At 42.6% G+C, this 17113-nt stretch overlaps 2 protein-coding genes across 11 annotated transcripts in view; both read right to left on the reverse strand.

Moving 5' to 3' along the window:
- The window catches only part of wdr12 (WD repeat domain 12), a 28309-nt gene extending 18910 nt beyond the window's left edge, over positions 1-9399 (reverse strand). The window contains exons 1-6 of one of the 3 annotated variants that reach the window (XM_067987906.1): positions 9292-9399; positions 6036-6130; positions 4998-5092; positions 4682-4788; positions 3839-3954; positions 2309-2463 (exon numbers count right to left, since the gene is read on the reverse strand). In XM_067987906.1, the coding sequence (XP_067844007.1) occupies positions 2309-2463; positions 3839-3954; positions 4682-4788; positions 4998-5092; positions 6036-6130; positions 9292-9332 (609 nt within the window). In that variant the 5' untranslated portion in view covers positions 9333-9399. Of the gene's footprint in view, positions 1-2308; positions 2464-3838; positions 3955-4681; positions 4789-4997; positions 5093-6035; positions 6131-6616; positions 6702-9291 lie in introns of those variants that run through there. The other 2 variants (XM_067987907.1, XM_067987908.1) reach the window with 2 other exon arrangements.
- Positions 9400-13035: 3636 nt separating this feature from the next.
- carf (calcium responsive transcription factor) overlaps positions 13036-17113 on the reverse strand; it is a 68054-nt gene continuing 63976 nt past the window's right edge. For 6 of the 8 annotated variants that reach the window (XM_067987911.1, XM_067987913.1, XM_067987914.1 and 3 more), the window contains one exon: positions 14872-16951. In XM_067987911.1, the coding sequence (XP_067844012.1) occupies positions 16851-16951 (101 nt within the window). In that variant the 3' untranslated portion in view covers positions 14872-16850. Of the gene's footprint in view, positions 13134-14871; positions 16952-17113 lie in introns of those variants that run through there. The other 2 variants (XM_067987915.1, XR_010963462.1) reach the window with 2 other exon arrangements.

Raw genomic sequence — 17113 nt, forward strand, 5'->3', positions numbered from 1 at the left:
AGGGAAGAAAGCTGCTTGAGAAAATGGTCAGCACAATATATCAGCAACTGGATCCAGGAAGTGTGCTCGCACAGAACAACTTGCATTTATATAGCACCATAAAAAAAAAGTACCAAAGCACTTCATAGAGGTGTAATCAGACAAAAATGGAAAACAAGACAAAACAGGTATTAGGAGGGGTGACCATAAGGTTGATCAAAGAGGTGAGCTTTAAAGGAGAAGTGGATGGACAGATAGCATGGGGCCTGAATGGTAGAAGGCACGGCCACCAATGCTGGGGCAAAGTGAGAGGGTGGATTAGAGGGCTGGAGAAAGTTAGACATAGGGAGGGGCGAGGCAACGGAGGGATTTAGACATAAAGATGAGAATTTTAAATTTAAGGTATTCGGGAAATGGCAGCCAATGCAGGTCAGCAAGGACAGGGGTGAAGGGTGATAGGACTTGGTGCAGGATAGGACATGGGAAGCAGAGTTTTGGAGGAGCTGAAGTTTACAGAAGATGGAGAATGGGAGCCCTGCCAGGAAATATTGGAATAAATAAGTCTGGAAGTGATAAAGGCATGGATAAGGTTTCAGTGGCAGATGAGCTGAGGCGGGGGGGGGGGGGGGGATGGGCAATGTTATGGAGATGAAAGTAGGTGGTCTTTGTGATGGAGAGGATATGGAATCAGAAGCTCAACTCAAGGTCTAATAGGATGCTACAGCTGGTAACAGTTCAGTTCAGCCTGAAACAATGGCCAGGGAGGGGGATGGAATCAGTGGCAAGGGTACCGGGCTTGTGGCGGAGCCAAAGACAATGGCTTCACTCTTCTCAATGTTGAACTGAAGGAAATTGTGGCTCATCCTAGACTGGATATTGGACTAGCAATCTGACAACATAGGCAGTGGAGGAGTCAAGAGAGGTGGTGGAGAGGTAAAGCTGGGTGCCATCAGAGTACCATGAAGCTGGCCCCATGCCCATAGATGGGTATTGCCAAGGAGCAGCATTTAGTTGAGGAAGAGCAGATGGCCAGGACAGGTCCTTGAGGGACTCAGGAGGTGTAGGGCAGGAAGAGGAGCCATTGCTGGAGATGATATGACTACTATCGAATAGGTAAGATTGGAACCAAGCAAGGGCAATCCCAATGAGCTGGACAACAGAGGAAAGGCATTGGAGGAGGATGTGTGATCAACATTATCAAAGGTTACGGAGAGGTGGAGGAAGATGCGGAGGGATAATGCCACACAGCCAGTCATAGGGGATGTTATTTGTGATTTTGGTTAGAGCAGTTTCAGTTCTGTGGCAGGAACTGAAACCTAATTGGAGAGATTCAAACATGGAGTTGCAGGAAGGGTGGGCATGGATTTGGGTGGTGACAATACGTCCGACAACTTTGGAGTACTATGACATTGCAAGATCACTGTGCTAATGCACAACTAGTACTATACCGTGACCGCTATTAGTCAGCATCATCATTCTACTACACAATCGTGCAAGACCTAAGTATGCTCCTCCCATCTTCCACCCTCCATAAACTTGAGCTCATCCAAAACTCTGCTGCCCGTATCCTAACTCGCACCAAGTTCCGTTCACCCATCACCTGTGCTCGCTGACCTACATTGGCTCCCAGTCCGGGAATGCCTCGATTTTAATTCTCATCCTTGTTTCAAATCCCTCCATGGCCTCGCCCCTCCCCATCTCTGTAACCTCCTCTAGCCCTACAACCCACCAAGATCTCTGCGCTCCTCCAATTCTTGCCTCTTGAGCATCCCCGATTTTAATCGCTCCACCATTGGTGACCATGCCTTCAGCTGCCTAGGCCCTAAGCTCTGGAATTCCCTCCCTAAACCTCTTCGCCTCTCTAACTCTCTCTGCTCCTTAAAGCCTACCTCTTTGACCAAGCTTTTGGTCACCTATCCTAATATCTCCTTATGTGGCTCGGTGTCAAATTCTGTTTCACAATCGCTCCTGTGAAGTGCCTCGGGACGTTTTACTATGTTAAAGGCACTATACAAATACAAGTTGTTGTTTTTGTTGCATCAGTTCTTCCCAATTCAACTCTGCTGGGCTTTTATGGCACCACTGAATAAGGTTACCAAAATTGTACTAAACCAGAGAAAAGTGCTAGTCTGCAGTTCTATAAGGGCAGGGGAGTGGGACTAGCTGGACTGCTCTTGCAGAGAGCCGGCACAGGCTCGATGGGCCGAATGGCTTCCTTCTGTGCTGTAACCATTCTATGATTCTATTCTATGCAGATCTAGCCTGATAATATCCCAAAGTAATTTATACAAGAGACAAACAGCTAAAATCCCACAATTAAGCAACTCACTTTGGTTTTGGTGTTATCCACAGCAATCGACTCCACACTTGCAGCATGTCCTCGACAGGAGTGCAATGCTTTCACTTTGTTCTTTTCCCAGTTCCATTCCCATAAAACAACACTCTGGTCTTGAGAGGCACTGAGCAGCAAGTTGCAGGGACCAACTAACAGAAAGAGCATGTATAAAGTTCAATAAAGCCAGACACCACATTTATAGAGCAAATACACAGCACATGAAAGCACAAGCACGTTTTACCAAGGAGTGGTGGAACATGGGTCCATGTCTACATTACACTTCTGATCCTAATGGTGCTGCTGTTGGAAAAACAGCAAGCAAAGGCCAGACACTTCCCCACAAAGAGGTAAGAGGAATACTGGATGTGCCCATGCTCCTTGCTCCACTGGAAAAGCCCTGGGAGTACCCAACCATAAATGGTGCATATGTGCAAAACCAGGTATGCAGAGAAAAAAAGGAACATTACCATGCCCAAAAAAAGTTTATTTCAACCTGAATTACCAGCAACAAACACCAACGCTGACAGGAAATAGGTCATTTATAAAAACTTTCTAATCTCTAAAGGTTTGCTATCCTGATGATATAGTTTAAATTTTAACACAAGATTTCTGTTAACTCTTTTAACTGGAACAATCCACTGAGGTCACTGCCTGAACCATAGCCACTCCCTTCACATTATCTGCTGCAAAATTAGGGGATCAACCAAGTCAATAAGACAGAAATGAATTTGGCAATGAAACTTAAATGAGTAGATTCAGCATGTTCAAGTTCCAAATAGCAAGTTACTACATTTTGCATTATATTACACTCCTAAGTTTCAAAGTACATGTGGCATTAAGTTAGGAACTTAAACCCTTGTGAGAACTTCTGGGATCCTCAACTCAAAACAGTACAAAGAATTCTCAAAAATATACATTGTTCCAATACTGTGTTCTTAACCATCAGGGGAATTGTAGGAGTTACCAACCCATATTACAAGGAATCAAATTTAAATGCAAAGTTGATATCACATAGCATATGTGTGATGCATAAACACCGGCATAGACCTGTTGGGCTTAGGAGGTGGTTTCTGTGCTATAAATGCTATGTAATGTAATGTACACATTTTATGAAGTACCCCAGAATGTGCATGTCTGACAGCTGCGCAGATGCACTCAGCCAGTACTGAATTTCCAATTACACGCTGTTAAAACAACCAAAAATGATGCAAAATCAGGCAGGCTGAATAGAACTCCGACTAGCCAACAACCATCAGGATATTCAAACCTTCAAGCACTTTACACATTCACCTGTGCTGCAGTATCTGTTTCTGTCATAAGAAACTCCCAGCGAGCTACATTATAAAGTAAAACTTCCGCTAATGGCAGAAAATACAATATTGTAATTTACTGAATGAGCCCCACAGATAATTTTTTTAAATCTTCAGGTTCAGATTCTCTAAAAATCAACCCCAAGTGGCCACAGCTATGGAATTTTCAATCAATATGTAGCTGTTTGTGACTTAAGACTCTCAAAACATTTACCTTTCCTGATCCACGCTATATCTTTAACTACTTCAGTGTGTCCAGAAAGAGCCATGAGCGGTTGGCCATCTAAAGTCCAAATGTGAGCAGTTTTATCATATGATCCTGTGAGAATCCTTAGAGAGAATAAATTAACCACATCAATTTTTGGATGTTGCTGCATTACTCAAAACTAGACAATGAGCTGATGGAGGGGCTCTATCTCCCAGCAGAGGTGCGTGACAAACTTATTTGCTTGCAAACATGCAATGGAATGATATTGACATACATCACTGTTACTTGGGCATGCTAATATAACCAACACAGGGCTCTTCTCCCATCCCACTTTCATGAACACAGTACTCTTTTAAAGAACTGACAGTCTAGGATTTTCTAGAGAGCAATAAGGGAAAAAGGAAAAATGGGGACAGGCAAAGGGCAAAGAATCATCACCAATCCAAAAACATCCGTTTTGACACTGGATAACTTGCAATTGATGGGATTTAGCCCAACTGACACAATCTATCCGTATTATTAAAAAAAAGTGAGTTTCCCCATTGTCGCTTTTACACAATTCGATTATGTTAGGTGCCATGGGTCAGTTAAATCGATGAAAAGCAACAGGAGGGCCAATCATTGCTACAGCCACAGTGACCCCCCCCCCCCCCCCAGTAGAACTGTTAAAAAGTTTGAAAAAGAAAATGACAAATAACCGAGCTGCTCCACATAGTTTTAAGTGCTGGTGGCAATCATGGCCTCCGCTCTTTTCAAAAGTGCTGTTTAAATTTTCAGCAAAGGATTTCCTGGCCCAGGTTTCCACCAGGAGTCCCAGTGCCAAATGGTTTCGATCAATACAGTTCTTACCATTCTCCCTGTGCCTCCACTGCACTAACCCAGTCATCATGGAACAAGCACTCCTCTGGCTGAGGGGCACTGTATCTTTCTACATATTCAATCTCAACCACCTCTTCCTAGTACAGGGAATAAAAGATAAAATTAATGAACTTTTTTCAATTTGGTCATTAACCAACTACATCTTTTTTCTGTAGTTTTCAAAACAAAATACATGAATATTCGCTCATCCTTCAAGCACTAACTTAAAACAATGTTCTTCTCCTAATCCCATAGATGGCGAGTGCTGCATTAATAAATTTCACCAAGCTGGTTTGTGATCACTTACCGTTGAAATGTTTTCCAGTTCCATGTGCTTACCCAGTGGCACCCGTAGGAACTGGCCCTTAACGAGGAAATCAAAGTCTGCATGCTTGTGATTAGCTGCAAAGAGCAAAAAAGAACTGATTATCCATGAGACACTTTACACACCCCAGCACAAACAAGCACACACGCAATGCATGCCCACTTGCCCTTAACGAGCCACTTAGCACCCACGCTATTCATCATAAGCCAACCACAATTCTTCCTTTTCTTGAAGGGTTAAAAAGAGTGCAATTTTGTTTCTCTCCTCCTAAATTCGTGTAGGCAACCACACTCAAATCACTGAGGATTGAGGACCATGTCGGGTGATATTGCTGGAAATGTTAACACTTTTCCCCAAGCTAGTGTTTCCACCCAGTGAATTGGTTTAGTTATAGTGTGGCCAGACACAGTGTAAAGCTTCTTTCACAATGTCCCAACCTTAAAAATTGTAAACAATTTTACAACACCAAGTTATAGTCCAGCAATTTTATTTTAAATTCACAAGCTTTCGGAGGCTACCTCCTTCGTCAGGTGAACGATGTGAAAATCGTTCACATCGTTCACCTGACGAAGGAGGTAGCCTCCGAAAGCTTGTGAATTTAAAATAAAATTGCTGGACTATAACTTGGTGTTGTAAAATTGTTTACAATTGTCAAACCCAGTCCATCACCGGCATCTCCACATCAGGCCAACCTTAAAAGAGCAACCCCTGCTGGGCCAATGTGAATTTTCACACTTCACACACCATCCATCGCTGCAGTCTCAGTGAAATAGCTTGTCTTGTTCCAATCTCTGGGCAGTTTTATGCTGTGGACCCAAGCCCACTAAGAATTCACATCACAAAGGTCCTACAAGTGCCATAAATTTGGGTTAGATTTGAATCTGGAAGGAACCCAGTCCCCAGAAGATTTATTTCATGCAACTTAAAGGTTTTGGATCACTGAACCTTATCTCAACAAGTACCGGCTGGCAGACATCAACTGAAGCAATTGGCTGGCACTCAGGAATGGCATAAACTCACCATGTTTTGCTTCCAATAGCTTATTGATGACTTTGCTGAGGTCGATAACTTCAGATGCAGCTGGCACAGAGAATGGTATGTCATCTACTTCGTACCTATATGCAGAAACACATGGCTCAGTGTTACAAAGACAACTTTTTTATTATCGGAAGGCTCCCTCTACTTTTTGTTCCCGAGATCATGCACCAGCTGCGGTCAAGGCAACAGGCTTAACCTGGTCCCAGACTGCTAGTACAAACATTTGTAATGACGCAGCAAATAGGAGGAGATAGAATAATCCATTGACAACTTTCCCTCCCCATGCAAAACCGTTTAATCTCACCTTGGCATCTCCCTGCAGCATTACAACTTGGTGGGAGATGAGGAAACCCATCTCCCACCATAGCTTGCTGGTGTTCCAATGCAGCTACTTAAAAAGTATGTTACAACAGTGCACCCAAAAACAGAGTGAATAAATGTATCACAACATTTAGATTCGATTCATTACCTGGTCTTTGGCCAATTAACCAACCACAACCAGGTAAACACTACACCTGTTCTTATCACATCCAGTGGATATAGAGTTCAAAGAGAAAACTTACTTAAAAATTTCAGCTATATAAATTGCAGGTAAGTGTTGCAAATTGTCTTTCTAGTCTCATCACATTGTATCTCCATCTGTGGGTGTCTATTTCAATCGCAAGGCCACACTCCAGAGTCCTTAGTTAATGGAACATATTATTTCTGGTTAGTCACAAAGTTTAAACATTGTAAAGCAAAATGTTTGCCTTTCCCTTTTAGCCTCCAGAATTCCTTTCACCTTTATTGGGAGATAGCTCACAAGACTTTTGCTACCTTTTTGTTCCATCCTCCTTTGATTTACACATACTTAATAGTTTGTGTTGTCTAAATCTATCTAGTTTTAAAATCCCACAGGTTATATAGCCAGATTCCGCATATATATCCACCAATCTCTCTACCGTATATTACTCTTTTAAGAGTCTCAAAGGAAACTTTTTCTCATTGATCTTAAACAGTTAGTCAAAATCAGAGATTTTACTATCAAATTAATATTTTATCTTTTATGTAACAAGTAAAGCCTACTTTAAGACAAAGCAAAATCTTAATCTATTAGGTCCTTCTAATGCAGCAATGCCTGATAAAATCATATATAATCAAAAAATCCAAATGTATACAAAGAATTGCAAACCATCACTAACTTAATTTTATGTTTTTGTTTTATCTTTTATAAATACTTTATTTAATAGCTGATCTCAGCTCAGACACAGTAACAATACTAAATTTAGCCTTGGTGAGCGGAACTAAAGAGAGGAAAATTAGCCAGGGTTCACGCTCCCGATCACCACCCAGCAACAACTTTTGTTTTAAAGTACACGTATAAGGACTTTAGTTGAAACAGGATTGGACTGTGGTCTCTCAACATAGTGTCCAGGCTTACACAAGAATGGTCACTTGGATTAAGTACCAAAAGGCTGTCAGTGTCCATGGAACCATTTCCCACACTAAGTAAGTGCCATTGGGAGGGGGAAGAAGAAAATTCGAGGTTCTCTGCCATTTAATTGTAAATTTCAAACAAGCTAGTCCACCCAGAAAGAGGATAACCAGATAATCCACTTCAAGGTCTCTGAAAATACCCCCCAGTTAGCTCCTTGGAGGTACACCAGCAAACCTAGAGTGACTCCCCCATTAATCTTCCCTATGTTGTCAAAATGGCAATGTAATCCTGAAATACATTCCCTAACTGAATACCGCTGAGGAAACAGGATTTGATAATAAAAATTCTTCTCTTTTCTTGCCAGCGAGAACTCATTCTTCACTGAGTGTTTTAAAAATGGAATTTAAGTCCAAGAGCAAGGCAAAAAAACTGTCAGTTTGAAAACATAAGGTAAGTCACTCTCAGGTTATTTCAGCATGTGCAAACACCGTGGAAGCTTGGATAGTATGTGGAGCAGTGGTATTTATGATGAATCCTGGTGCCTGACTTCTGTCTCTCCTCCTTCACCTGTAGCCCTTTGCAGACGTATGGTTCTATTAGTCCCTGGGTCTGAGTTCACATCTCTCAGCTATGAGATGTTCACATAGCAACAATAAAAATATTTTATTAAAACTTGTGCTAGGGAGGTTGGGATAGCCCTAGCTCCCAACAGTGTTGCCTCTTATTGACAAATAATAGGAAAAACCCTCAATCTCAGTAGCAGCAACATCCAACAATCTCATGGGCTATGAAGAGAGATACAAAGATACAGCTGTGGAATGCAATGAGTAAAAGTATAAGAGGGAAGTGGCTGGAAGGAGAAAGATTCGCCAGAGAGATGAAAATGGCAAAAATCAACATGGAAGACTCAGTAAAAGCAGAGAAACTAAATTAATGCTACCATGCAAACTTATTTGGTTCTAATGTTTCCTCTCTGCTCTTTAGCTGGCACTTTTTCTTTGCATCCTTCCCTCACCTCACCTGAAAGTGCCTGGCTTCCAACTGACATCTTACCAGATCATCATATTAAGATGACGTGCTTATCGTGTGTGGAATCAGGGTGGATATTTGCATTCCTTCATTTTGTGATGAAGCCTATTGAAGCATTCAGTCTTTGAGTGAATCATTGCTTGTGTTGTGGTCCTCATCAAAATATAGAGTGAATCCAACATAGATGAAGGGCCATTAGGGAATTACAAGGCACTCACTTTTCCAATTGAGGGAGGGGGCCACATTGAGAAGTCATAAATCAACTCAATATGCCCCAGATGGCTCAGTGGGTAGATGCACTGTGTTGCTCAGCCATGCAGACCGGATCCTTGGTGAATGCTGCGTTAGCCAATCAACCAAAATGAAGGTAGGTTTGCTGCAATTTACCTCAGAGCCGCTCAGACGCAGGGGTGGGAGTGGGAGTGGGAGTGGGGAGTCAGTGTGGGCTGAGGACATGATTGGGCTCAGACTCGGACCGGATCTGGCTCCGTTGTGATGCCCCATGTAGTTGAATAACCTGGTGACATTCACCGTCAAGATTCAGACCGAATAAGGGCCACTCGGGCAAGTGCCAGCACGGACCCCACGTTCTGGCGGCGGGGTGGTCGCAGCACAAGGCCGACAAGTGGTTGCCTGGGTCGCTGAGCTGAGCTGAGGAGCAGGCGCCGCTCAGGGCACGTTTCCGACCCGCACCAGCCGCTCACTAACCCGTGCGGGCGGGCGGGCGGGCGGGCCCGCTGAGGATGGGAGCGCGTCACGGCGATGTGGCCGGGCCGGGCCGTTCCTACTTACTTCCTATTCTCCGTGTAAAACCTCGCCTGCACCTGGGCCATGGTGGATGATGGAGTCACACCGTCCGCGCCTGCGCATCACCGACCGCCCGCTGCACGGTCACAGAGCTTCTCGCACCACGTGGCCGCTAGACCCAAGGAACCGAGCGCCGCACCGCGCCGCGCCGATCCATCATGTCTTCTGCTATCGATTGGCCGTGACTCTTAAAGGGAGACTGTCTCTGGAAAATAATACACAGCGCTTGCCCTTTTATATTAAACTGATTTAACTTTTGAGCTGATACATACGGAAACAGAAACCGTGCTACATGCCTGAAGGTTAACAAATGTGACACTCCACGTCAAAAAAAAATGAGGGCGGGGTAAACCAGATTAGTGGCCAGTTGGTGTTACTATGGTCGTTGGTAAACTACTGTAGTCTATAATACAGGATACAACTACTAATCACTGGGAGAAACACGAGTTAATTAGGAGCAGTCAGCAAAGATTTCTAAAGAACACTGATGAGTGTTTCCAGCATTTTCTGTTTCTATTAAGGATTTCTAAAGGGCAGGCTGCTTTCTTGTGCAACCAACAAATGATAGCAAGAAAAAAAACTTGCATTTAGATGGCGTCTTTCACAACCTCAGGCTGTCCCACAGTGTTTTACAGCCAATGAAGTACTTTTGAAGTGTTGTCACTTTTGTACTGCAGGAAATGCAGCAGCCAATTTGTGCACAGCAAGCTCCCACAAATAGCAGTGAAATAAATGACTATCATTTGTTTTAGGTGTTGGTTGAGGGATAAATATTGGCCAGGACCTGGGAGAATTCTCCAGCTCTTCAAATTGAGTCACTTACGTCTATCTGGTTTAATGTCTCAGATGAAAGACACCACGTCCAACAGCCACGGCACTCCCTCAGTACTGCACTGAGATGTCAGCCTAGATTATGTGCTCAAGTCTCTGGAGTGGGACTTGAACCCAAAACCTTCTGACTTGGGTAAAGGAAGTGCATGAATGTGGATTTTCAAAAGGCATTTGATAAGTTATGACATAACAGACTTATGGTAAGATTAATGGCACATGGAATTAAGAGAAAATATGTCCACATGATAGAGAACGGTTAGACAGCAGATAAGAAGGGGTAGGAATAAAAGGAAGTGTCTCAACTGGAAAGACGTGTTAAAATAGGTATTCCACAGGTCTCTTTCTTGAGAACATTTAGGAATTAAGAACACTATCAAAATTGATGACAATTAAGAGAAGTACCATATATTGTGATGAGAACTGCGAAAGAAAAGGACATAGATAGGCTAGCCAGATGGGCAGATAGGTAGCAATTGCTAGGAGGTAATGTTGAATTTGTACAAGTCCTTAATTAGGCTGCAATTGGAGCATTGTGTAGTTTTGGCCTCCCCATTATAGGAAGGATATAAAAAGTAATAGAAATGGAACAGTGCAGATTTATTAGGATGTTATCAGAGATGAAGGTTTATCATTATGAAAACATACTTGAAAAGTTATGACTTTTTCACTAGAGCAGAGAAGGTTGAGGGGGAGGGGAGCTGATTGAGGTCTTCAAAATTATGAAGGGTTATGATTGAGTAAATAATGATAGATTGGTCAGGAGATAGTAAAGAGAGAACAAATTTAAGATAATCATAAAAACAATAAAAGGGGAGTTTAGAAAAAAACTTCAGTGGTTAGACTGTGGAATTCTCTGCCACAAACTTGTTGAAGCAGAGTCCATAAGTACCTTCAAAATGAGAATTAGACAGTTGCTTGAAAAAGAATATTAAAGGGTATACAGAGCAAACAGGAGAGTGGGATTGGACTAAGTGCCTCATATAGAGCAAAACATAGACATGATGGCCTCTTTCTATGCTGTAACATTCTGTAACCGCTCCTAGAGTGATATTTAATGTCATTACATATAATGATATGTAAATTGAACACCTGGGGGGTTATTTTATCCCCAAAGAACAGGTGGGTTGGGGGCGGGTGAGAGATTAAAATAACCGCTGTTTGAAGCGCGACCGCAACTTGATTATTGTGCCCACTTCCGGGTTTAACCCAGGTGTGTTTGGATGCGCACAACCCAGAAGTTGCGTCCCCACTTAATGCCAGCGGGCTGATTGTTAAAGGGGCAATTTACCTAATTGAAATAGTTGGTACTTAATTTTTTTTGGATTCCCATGGCTTCTCAATCACGCCAGTGAAACAGAGGCGAGATTCATGCAGAAGTTGATTTGGCCTTTTAATCCTGTGATTGACACATCTGAATAAAAGCTCAAGCATTGCAGCTGGTCTCTCTCGCAAACGTATGGCTGAGATTTTTTCTTGTGTTGAGACTGAGTGTTACATAGAATGTACAGCACAGAAACAGGCCATTTTTCTATTGCCATTATGGTCTAATTAGTACAAGTCCGCTCTCCCCACACCTCTTTTATCCTCCCAGGTCTGCTCTCCCCACACCTCTTTTATTAATGACCCCATCCTGATTTTTCTTTTGTTATTTATGTGTCTGTACAGTACTTTACTATTTCTTTTTATATTCCTTGATAATTTAACTTTGTGGTTTCTCTTTGTCTTCCAGATAATTTTTTTGACTTCTTTCCGTTCTTTGTTGAGATGGAGAGTTCTTTTTTGAGGCAGCTTTAGGAAGACTTTGGAGCCTCAAACTGACAAGATCGGGATGGGGCGGTGGGGGGGGGGGGGCACAATGGATGTATTCCAGAGGACATGCGAGGAGGAAGAATAGGAACGTCCACATCAGTTACGTCGTGCTGTGTTGGGATCTGCAGGTGCACAAGACAAGAGGTGTGCAAGGACCTGGAGACCAACAGAGAGACTGAGGTCGCAGGAGGCACTATCCACGTGAGAGGGTAAAGAGACTGAGTTTCCTGGACCTCTCTGGAGGAGCAGTGCCTACGCAGGCTCTTGTTGAGTCGGCAGGTGGTCGCAGACATCTGCAGCCTCCTTGAGGAAGAGTTGCTCCCTGCTGGACCTGGTGGCCACACATTGCTCGTTGCAGTAAAAGTTAACGACTGTCCTCAATTTCTTTACCACTGGGTCCTTCCAGGACCTCACCAGTGACATCTCCACGGTGTCTCAATCGTCTACACGTAAGTGTATAAGGCAGGTGATGGATGGGCTGTTTGCCAGGGCGTTCGATTACATTAACTTCTGCGACGACATCAGCCAGAATGAGCGGGCAGTGGGTTTTGCCTCTCTGGCTGGCTTCCCAAGGATGCCATATTCACCCGATGGATGCATTGCTTTGGGTGAGGCTCAAAATAAAACAGTTGCATCAGAGGGTGACTATCAGACAGTTGCATCAGGCTTAGGCTGAGTCACAGTGGTGGGTACATAAAAGGAGAGTGCATAGAAAGTGAAGGGTGGTTGCTGCTGAAACTTAAGTGGGTGTGAGGAGTGAAGTGATGGAGTAGATGTGCCAACACAGAGTGAGAGGGGGGTTTGCACAACACAGGATGTGGGTGAAACAGCAAGTGTACTTACTTTTCCTGACCTGGTTAGATCATTAAAACACTTCCTGCACTGCAGCCCAGACCTGGGCACAGTGTACCTGCTGCTCACCTCTTCTGCCACCTCCAGCCACACCTCCTTGGTGGCAGAACCAGGTTTCTTCCTCTGATCACTTGGATAGATGACCTTCCGCCTGCTTCTCACAGCACCCAGCAGTACTTCAAGAGACACACATGAGAACCTGAGTGCTACCTTCCCTCCATGTACATCCATCGCTTACTTCTTCCTTTCTCCTCCCAAATCCATTTTTGAATTGGCCCTTTAAATAGCAGACTTCAGATCGTGTCATGCGGGTGCACAATACGCCCACTGCGCTGCTTGGAGACAAGAAACCAGGAAGTAAAATTAAGTGCATTCAATTTAGTTTGCAGATTTCGATGCGCTCACTTTACTTCCGGGTTTCCCACGTGATTATCTACCCGGCCGCTGAGTTCCCAACTCCAGGTAAAAATCATATCCCCAAAAGTCTGGTTTGTAAAATAAAAGTAAATTTTTCCACTTACCTCCGTGTTTCATGATGTGGAAATGAAAACTACTGAGGTTATTAAGGTTTTGATGAAATATCATCTCATTCACTGTGCCATCCCTATCCCACCTCCTGTCCAGTATTGGATTTGGAAAAAGATGACAGCCCTGTTTATTTTTTAAATTATCAAGCTCTAGCTACATCTCAATGCTGTTTTATGTCTGTAGATTTAAAGTTTATTGGCATGTTTCTAAATTGTTAATCTCACTTTTGACTTCTACTTACATTTTAAGCTTCCATCTATACACTCATGTCATCCTTGAAGACATTAAAAATTGGATAAACTAAAATTTCCTCCAGCTTAATTTTGGCAAAACCGAAGCCATCCTATCTGGCTCCCGCCGGCATCTACATGTCTTTGCCCCTAACGCCCATTAAGCTCTCCAGTTGTCATCTCAGGCTAAGTCAGATGTAGCACCTTGGTGTATTGCTTGATCCCAAACTGAAATTCTTAGAGTACATTTGTTCCATTATTGAAACCTTCATGATCAATGCCTAATTTTGAAATGCAGTCACTTAATTTGTAGGCAAATACAGCAGCCCACTTGCAGACAGCCAGGTCCCACATACAGCAGTAAGATAAATGATTAGTTATTTATCTGTTTTAATGGTATTGATTGAAGGATGAATGTTGGCCAGATTACCCAGGAAGAACTCCCACAGCTTGTCTTCAAAAAAGTGCCATGAGGTATTTCACATCAACCTAGGCAGGCAGACAAGGCCTCAGCTGAACGACTCATCTGAAAGAAATACGTCCCTCAATGCAGAACTCCCTCGCTCTCTGCCATTGAAACCCTACTTTCAGAACAAACCGATATCTGATCACAAGTGTGGCTTCAAAGCAAATTGGTTTATTTGCAATAACCTCAATCTTATGTTCCAGAAATGGGACAATTCTCAATGCCAAACAGTAAGTTAAAGCACAAAATGCACTTCAGTCAACATCTGAGAGGTTACCAACCGCTATGCAATTCCAGATTTTAGCACTCCCAATTTTTCTTTTTAGTTCATAATGTTAAGGCGTTGCTTTTGAAGGGCTTTGCTATCTCATTGAGAAGTTGGCCTCTGGCAAATCTGGTGAGCTGCTGATCTGAATAGATACCTTCCTTAAAGAACGTAAACAACAATGCATGACAAATGGTCATTGTATTACCACACTATCCACTGAGCGCCTCCTGACAGAAGCAGGCTTGGCCAAATTCTTTCTTGTTTTCATCAATGATCCAGTGTATGTCATTGATGCTGACCATACAACCCTTTACCTTGTGGCTAATTCCCCAGTTGAAATGCAACCAACAGCCAGATCACTACAGGTGGAATTGGGTATTACATCGACACAGGGCCTGCCTGTTGTCTTCAGCACCGAGAAAGACTCAGCTGGCAAAGTTGTCAACTCACGCAATTGTGAGTGTGATGTATCGTACCATTGGCAGCCTTGTACAACAATCATATATATCAATCTCACTCACAGAGCACAGCAACTGTTCTCAAAACATAATTTACTATGTACCTGAATGAAAAGAGACAAATTACAATTAAAATTGGCTTTATTTGAATTATTTTTACTTCTGCTGTAAACTTTCATAAAACATTGCAATCTTCTGCAAACACTGATGTACTAAACATTATCTGTGATCAAACTTCACTGAAGCAAGTGTACTTCTGTTTAATGGCTCACATGTCAGGTAGATTTGTGTAATCAGAAAAGCACAATTAATGCTCCTAATGCTTGTGTTACAATCAGGGTAGAGTGTATTGGCAGTTCTCAGTTAGCTTGCTGAAAGGACAACAGAAGAGTTGGTCCTACCTAGGCCAAAATAAAGTCATTCCATCTGTTTTACACTACTGGAATAAATAATTTTATTACTGAAGATGTTCTGTTGGTTTAACCACTCGATCATCATCTCCTCACAGAGGTGCATTTCCTTTACCTTAATTTTCAAACTGTGCATGTGTTCTGGAAGTCTTTAAGGCTTCCCAAAAAGAAAAAAAATAGCAATTTTGAGATGCCATGGGCAAATCATATTTAAAGATAATACACAATGTATGTTTACATTCAGTTATCTGTTTAATTTTTATGGTTAACCAGATAATGGTAAAAGCTTCCAAGTCAAAAGGTGAAATAGTACTGAAATAAATGCTTGTAGTAATTCTCTGCCCCTCACCATTAAAGAGACCCACACCCCCAAAAATGTGAAAAAACTTCTAGCGATAGTTCTGCCATGGTTGCACTTGCATTGTTCATCGCTAATTAAAGGCCGGTGTGTAAGACATGGAAGAACACTCTCACAATCAAAAGGTCTGGTCAGAGGTTGCCTCCAGATCCCAGTGCCCATTACAGAACAAAGCACCTCAATCACAATTACACTGGCTTACATAGATAAGAGCTGTACATTTTTCCCAAACTCTCCTCCCCCTCCCAACAGTCCAGGACCTCAGAGAGTTAATCTTCAAATACAATATACTCCTCTTCGAATCCAATGAGTTAAAGAAATAATGTTTTCTTTAATTGTAACTTTGCCTCTCTGGATTCCGACTACTTCATGCCACGAGCAAATGTTCCAAAAAATAGTAGGGGCTGCTACTGGCAGGAATCCAGCAAAACAAAGAAATTTGCAACAACACATCCACTCATATGTCAGGTGTCAGAAGAATACTTTCTGGTGGTGAACTCTCAAAGGCTGTAGGTCCCAGAGCTCAAACCTAATTACATTTCCAAGCTCTGCATGCTATATGGTCTGTATTAGAAAATCCCAAGAGTGGCTTCTCCTCTGCAGCTTTGAAGAAACTACGAGACCTTAAATCTGCCTCCTTCTCTGGCACCAAACAAACCACCAGCCAGTACAAATCGGTCCACATTTTTTCCACTGTGTTTCCAAAAATTTCAGAATAAATATATTGGTCTGATCAGATCCAGCATGCTTTTAATTCATGTACTCTCATCAGCATAGATCTGGTACCAGCACCAGAAGAACCTATAGCCAACACTGGCAAGCAGTGTGAGCAAAAGAATTTCCAATTAAGAGTTGCAGCAGCCTTATAGTGGAAACCTGTACTTATGATGATCCTTATATTGCTGGCACAGGCTCCAATACCAGCTAGTGAATACTGACCTGCACAAAGTGCTGATCTGTTATTTGTTTTTGTTGATATTTCAAGGATACATATTAGGTAGATCATCAAAACTGAGAATATTTCTTTAAGCAGCTCTGAGCAGCTAATATTTGTTAAAATGTTCAGATGCCCCCACTATCCATTCTCATGGAGCAGGTTGAGCAGAAGGTCCATGCGACAAAAAATTTTTAAAAATTCTTGCCTTACAAAATAGGCAAACATATTCCTGTTACTGGAGTGCAAGAAAAGCTTTAACCTGGTCTGTGTCTGCCACCAGGATCTCCCATATGTTCCATGATAGTTCAGGAATCTCCCCACACCAAGGTGCTATTGAGCACGAGTCACCGGGAACCATCTGTTTCTTTGGTTGCATACATGGAGTGGATGAAGATCTTCAGTCTCCTGGTCCAGCTATCTCAGGCATGCAGGACCCAGCTGCAGGTAGACTCCCATCTTCAGATTCCTCTTTCACTTGGTTAACACAACTGTCCTGGGCTAGAATCACATTTTTAAAAAAAATAAAAAGTCAAGTGAAGAGCAACAATATGGATCAAAACAACAGAAATTTGCCTATTAATAAACATGTCTTCTCCTAAGTAGGAAAGGGAAACAGATACCAGTATCCATATAATAAATTTAAAACTGTGTTATTAGGAC

This window comes from Heptranchias perlo, chromosome 7 (assembly GCF_035084215.1).
Source record: "Heptranchias perlo isolate sHepPer1 chromosome 7, sHepPer1.hap1, whole genome shotgun sequence".
Lineage (NCBI taxonomy): Eukaryota > Metazoa > Chordata > Chondrichthyes > Hexanchiformes > Hexanchidae > Heptranchias > Heptranchias perlo.